Source organism: Sinocyclocheilus rhinocerous, unplaced genomic scaffold, assembly GCF_001515625.1.
Source record: "Sinocyclocheilus rhinocerous isolate Xijiao unplaced genomic scaffold, SAMN03320098_v1.1 scaffold4964, whole genome shotgun sequence".
NCBI lineage: Eukaryota > Metazoa > Chordata > Actinopteri > Cypriniformes > Cyprinidae > Sinocyclocheilus > Sinocyclocheilus rhinocerous.
The window spans coordinates 35,768-41,927 of NW_015624610.1; the positions used below are offsets into that span (position 1 = coordinate 35,768).

The 6,160-nt window shown below is 43.2% G+C and overlaps 1 protein-coding gene across 5 annotated transcripts in view; it reads right to left on the reverse strand.

The window, feature by feature from the left end:
- hexa (hexosaminidase A (alpha polypeptide)) overlaps positions 1 to 6,160 on the reverse strand; it is a 27,564-nt gene that overhangs the window by 10,206 nt on the left and 11,198 nt on the right. Inside the window, exon 1 of one of the 5 annotated variants that reach the window (XM_016559321.1) lies at positions 5,405 to 5,856. The exons of 1 other annotated variant lie outside the window; for it this stretch is intronic. In XM_016559321.1, coding sequence (XP_016414807.1) covers positions 5,405 to 5,666 — 262 coding nt within the window. In that variant the 5' untranslated portion in view covers positions 5,667 to 5,856. Of the gene's footprint in view, positions 1 to 5,404; positions 5,862 to 6,160 lie in introns of those variants that run through there. 3 more of the 5 variants (XM_016559315.1, XM_016559329.1, XM_016559347.1) reach the window with 3 other exon arrangements.

Genomic DNA, 6,160 nt, shown 5'->3' on the forward strand with positions numbered 1-6,160 from the left:
GTCGGGCTGCACTGGAGGCCTCCTCCTTCTCCCGAACGCTTGAGGCTGGACGATTGGTTCCTGGGGGCGCAAGCCGGTCTTGGAAGGCACCTTTTTCTGCCCGAAACAGGCTTGGTGCCTTCTCCGTCCTCACCATCCTCGACGGTGGGGCGGCCCAAGGGTATGTGGACATCCCCCCCAGTTAATGTTTAATCAGGATGGGAGGACTTTCGAGGCATTTTCGGTCGATGACGTGCCTGGAATTCAGACTGGCCGACTCTCACGTTGTCCTGAGACCCCGGCCTGGATATGTGCCCAAAGTTCCCACCACGGCTTTTAGGAATCAGATGGTGAACTTGCAAGCGCTGCCCCGGGAGGAGACAGACCCAGCCATCGCTCTGCTCTGTCCCGTTCGCGCTCTGCGCATTTACGTGGACCGTACGCGGAGCTTCAGGACCTCAGACCAGCTCTTTGTCTGCTTCGGAGGACAGCAGAAGGGAAAGGCTGTCTCCAAACAGAAACTTGCCCACTGGTTAGTGGAGGCTATAGTCCTAGCATACCAGGCCCAACGTTTACCATGCCCCCTCGGAGTGACAGCACACTCTACGAGAGGAGTGGCATCTTCTTGGGCATTGGCGCTGGGGCGCCTCGATAGCAGACATCTGTAGAGCTGCTGACTGGGGAACGCCTAACACGTTTGCGAGATTCTGTAATCTCCGTGTAGAGCCTGTGTCCTCTCGTGTACTCGCCTCAGTTAGGCAGTAACACCGGACCCACTCGGTGTCGATCACACTTGCTGCGCCAGTCCCCTCTACGGACCGGATACGTGCGCTTTTTTGCTTCTCAGTTCAGTTCCCCATGGCGAACCCTGTTGAAGTTCCTCCCGCACCCTCGGCGGTCAGGCGAGGCGGAGCGCCAGACGCCAGGCTCAGCACTCGTGTGCATGCCCAAGGTCAGCCCTTGTGCTGGGCTAGGTGCCCGTGTGTAGTGATTCCCCCTTCGGGTGATCCCACATGTGTATTCTTCCACGGTACGGCTCCCCTCACGGTAAGCCCGTGTCTTTCCCTGGCAGTCGTTCGCTGCCATCTCTGCTGCGTAGTTATCTCACCCCAGGCGGGTTGAGTCTTTAGTAGTAGTAGTAGTAACTTTATTTATCCCCTTGGGGAAATTTTGTTTCAGTGTCTTGTTTCAATATGCGGTTCTCACAAACGACAATACAACATAAATTTCACAATAGAAACAATACAATTTAACATCAATTAATCAAGAAGTGCTAATTACTGAATGAGACCTGCTCATTACATAAAAATAAAAATAAAAGGGGAGAGGGGAGGAGAGAGAAAAAAATAATAATAATCTTTCTTTCCTATCTTTCATTTAAGAACTTCACTGCCTGTGTTATAAAAGATTTTTTCCCTCTATTTTTAAAAAACACCGGTATCCTGAATCTTCTACCCGAAGGCAAGAGCTCAAACTCATTATACAGTGGTGTCAAGCGAGAGAAAGCAGACTTTTTTGGGGGAACGCAATACTTTACCGATAGAACGCAAATGTGGAGCGAGAGAAAGCAAACTTGTTCGGGGGAACGCAATACTTTACCGAGAGAATGCAAATGTCAAGCGAGAGAAAGCAGACTTTTTGGGGGGAACGCAATACTTTACTGATTGAACGCAAATGTCAAGCGAGAGAAAGCAGACTTTTTTCAGAGGAACGCAATACTTTACCGATAGAACGCAAATGTTGAGCGAGAGAACGCAAATGTCGAGCGAGAGAACGCAAATGTTGAGCGAGAGAACGCAAATGTTGAGCGAGAGAACGCAAATGTTGAGCAAGAGAACGCAAATGTTGAGCGAGAGAACGCAAATGTTGAGCGAGAGAATGCAAAGTTTCTTGGGGGAACGCAATACTTTACCAATAGAATGCAAATGTCAAGCGAGAGAATGCAAAGTTTCTTGGGGGAACGCAATACTTTACCAATAGAATGCAAATGTCAAGCGAGAGAATGCAAAGTTTCTTGGGGGAACGCAATACTTTACCAATAGAATGCAAATGTCAAGCGAGAGAATGCAAAGTTTCTTGGGGGAACGCAATACTTTACCGATAGAATGCAAATGTCTAGCGAGAAGAACGCAAATGAGAACGCAAATGTCGAGCGAGAGAACGCAAATGTTGAGCGAGAGCACGCAAATGTTGAGCGAGAGCACGCAAATGTTGAGCGAGAGAACGCAAATGTTGAGCAAGAGAACGCAAATGTTGAGCGAGAGAACGCAAATGTTGAGCGAGAGAATGCAAAGTTTCTTGGGGGAACGCAATACTTTACCGATAGAATGCAAATGTTGAGCGAGAGAATGCAAATGTTGAACGAGAGAATGCAAAGTTTCTTGGGGGAACGCAATACTTTACCAATAGAATGCAAATGTCAAGCGAGAGAATGCAAAGTTTCTTGGGGGAACGCAATACTTTACCGATAGAACGCAAATGCTGAGCGATAGAATGCAAATGTTGAGCAAGAGAACGCAAATGTCTAGCGAGAGAACGCAAATGTTGAGCAAGAGAATGCAAATGTCAAGTGAGAGAACGCAAAAATTCTCGGGGGAACGCAAATGTTGAGCAAGAGAATGCAAATGTCAAGTGAGACAACGCAAATGTTGAGTGATAGAATGCAAAGTTTCTCGGGGAACACAATACTTTACATATAGAACACAAATGTCGAGCGAGAAAAGCAAAGTTTCTCGGGGAACGCAATACTTTACCGATAGAACGCAAATGTTGAGCAAGAGAACGCAAATGTCGAGCGAGAGAATGCAAAGTTTCTCGGGGAACACAATACTTTACATACAGAACACAAATATCGAGCGAGAGAAGCAAAGTTTCTCGGGGAACGCAATACTTTACCGATAGAATGCAAATGTCGAGCGAGAGAATGCAAAGTTTCTCGGGGGAATGCAATACTTTACCGATAGAACGCAATACTTTACCGATAGAACGCAAATATTGAGCAAGAGAACGCAAATGTCGAGCGAGAGAATGCAAAGTTTCTTGGGGGAATGCAATACTTTACCAATACATTGCAAATGTCAAGTGAGAGAATGCAAAGTTTCTTGGGGGAACGCAATACTTTACCGATAGAACGCAAATATTGAGCAAGAGAACGCAAATGTCGAGCGAGAGAATGCAAAGTTTCTTGGGGGAACGCAATACTTTACCGATAGAACGCAAATATTGAGCAAGAGAACGCAAATGTCGAGCGAGAGAATGCAAAGTTTCTTGGGGGAACGCAATACTTTACCGATAGAACGCAAATATTGAGCAAGAGAACGCAAATGTCGAGCGAGAGAATGCAAAGTTTCTTGGGGGAACGCAATACTTTACCGATAGAACGCAAATATTGAGCAAGAGAACGCAAATGTCGAGCGAGAGAATGCAAAGTTTCTTGGGGGAACGCAATACTTTACCGATAGAACGCAAATATTGAGCAAGAGAACGCAAATGTCGAGCGAAAGAATGCAAAGTTTCTTGGGGGAATGCAATACTTTACAGATAGAATGCAAATGTTGAGTGAGAGAATGCAAAGTTTCTTGGGGGAATGCAATACTTTACCGACAGAATGCAAATGTCGAGCGAGAGAATGCAAAGTTTCTTGGGGGAACGCAATACTTTAATAATAGAACACAAATGTCGAGCAAGAGAACACAACATTTTTCAGGGGAAAGCAATACTTTACCGATAGAATACCAATGGCGAGCGAGAGAACGCAAATATTCTCAGTGGAACGCAATACTTTAGCGATAGAATGCTAAATGTTTAGCGAGAGAATGTGAAACTTTAGCTATAGAACTTTGGGTTGTCTCTCAAAAGCACAGAATTTTTTTCCTCCCACCTCATTTCCATCACAAAATTTTTGTGAGCAAATGCAAAGTTTTTTCCCCATGGCCATGTCCCCTTAGGGATTCTGCACAGAGCCAAGAGAACAGAAAAAAAACGTGTTTGTGCACATTTCTTCTTAAAACGTGTAAAAAAAAATTAATAAAAAAAAAAACATATATAAAATAATACAAACAAAATAAATAAAAAATAAAAATAATAAATAAATAAATAAATAAGATAAAAAGAAAAGCGGATACATTTTTATTTGGCTTTTCATTACTTTTAAATCATACGTAAACTGGAACAGCTCCATTTTAATGATATCACTGACTGGGATGATGTTTTTAACAAACTGCATTCATTAATAAAATATTTTTAGAAAACTTTATCATTTCATATTTTTAAATAGATGATTTCTAAACAAGTTTTATGTTACCGTCTTGTTTATATGTTACACAGTAACGTTACACATCCATCCAACTACACGGAAGTCAGTGGCGTAACTTAGTAATGGCGGGCCCCAGTGCAGGCTATTACTACGGGCCCCCTGGGGTGCACGGTTATGAAGCACATACAAACACACAGCGCTCGTGTCTAGAAGGGAACCCATATAAGCAAGCCTTTAGAGAGAAATGCATCTTTACGGTTTACATAATGAAAGAGTTTTTATTTCGTTTTAAAGTAGTAATTTAAAGCTTTCTATAGATATATTTATCATATATATTTATCATATCTGACTCAATTTGTTGAGTTTCGGTTCATCATTGTTGAAGCCTCCTGTTCCAAGACGAGACTGCAAGCGCATCCTCTGTTTTCCTATTTATTTTATAAAAGCACAACGTTTTGTTGATATTGTGAATGCACACAAATAAAAGTAGACCCTTTACATTTCCGAATGTATTACTCTTACCTTTATGAGCAAAAATTACGGCGTATTTTAAGTTGTTTCCACTATTAAGAAAAAAATGCAAGTGAGTGATCGCGCTGGCGCCTCCATGTGCTGCGAAGTACGCTTCAGCTTTCACTCTTCACACAAACGATTAGATATGCGCCTAATAGCGCACATTTATATCGTTTAGTCGTGATGATCTGAGAAGGGTAAATTGATCAAACATAGACTATGATCAGCTCACTGTCTGCCGCTGGCCGCTTGGTCGTTACTTAAAAAAAACCTTACATTTAACGAACAAAAAATGCTCCCCACGACCCCCCACCACTTTTTGCAACATCTCGCGGCACGCACGGATGTACCTAAAGAAACTTCTCCATTTAATAACAAATTCGTTGGTCTGTGTTAAACAACAGGCGATCTATCGCTGGAATGTTGTTATCAGTTCTCTCTTTGCTGCTGTTATGGGTTCTCTCTTGCACTCGTGCACAATGCGCAGTCTTCACACAGACGATCGTACGCTTTGTTCTGGTAAAAGCACAAAACAAAATGCACACAAACATGTCCTTGCTCTTGCGGGCCCCAGTGCGGCTGCACTGCCTGCACTGACTGTAGTTACGCTACTGACGGAAGTATATCTGATTGATTTATTCTCAGACATCAGCAGACCTGATCCTTTCGTGAAGTCAGGGAATATGATGGAGAAGTATCTTTTGAAAGCAGCGTCCAGGACGGAGCATCCAGTCTGCGCGGCCGAGTCCCTTCCGTAAATGAAGGAGAACCGCTGAGGACTCAGACTGTTTCTGTCCGCGGACTGATCGAGCTGCTGCGGCAGCGGCCAGACTCCATCCACCTGCTGCACCCACACACTGACGACAACTAAGAGCAAACAAGACCGCACGGGCTGAGAGTGTATGCCGGTGTGGGCCATGCTACTGGACACTTCAGTCGTGTTTCAGAGCTGTCGGACTGCTGGTCTGTTCGGGCTACACAATGAGATGACAGTAAAAAAGCGCTGAAACTGTCAAAACGCGAGTCATATGACATGTGACCCGAGGAGAGCTGTCAGTCTCATTGGCTCAGCTTGAGTCACATGGTCTATTTCCGGGATGGTTTGCATATCTTGTAGGCTTATATAAAGGAATGTAGATTAAAAAGATTATAGATCATAAAGTGCACAAAGCAAAGTTAAAAAGTCATACAATTAGTGTGAAAGTAATAGGTACAGTGAATTGCGAATATTATTGGGAAAGAATTGTGAATACTATTGTTTTACAATTTATTTCGTCGGTTTATTTTTTTATCTGTTCGTTCTTAGTTTACTCTGCGCTATTATTTTATTTTATGTTATTAGTATTTTTGTAAATTTGCTAATGTTACTTGTTTTCTTCATATGCAATATATATATATATATATATATATATA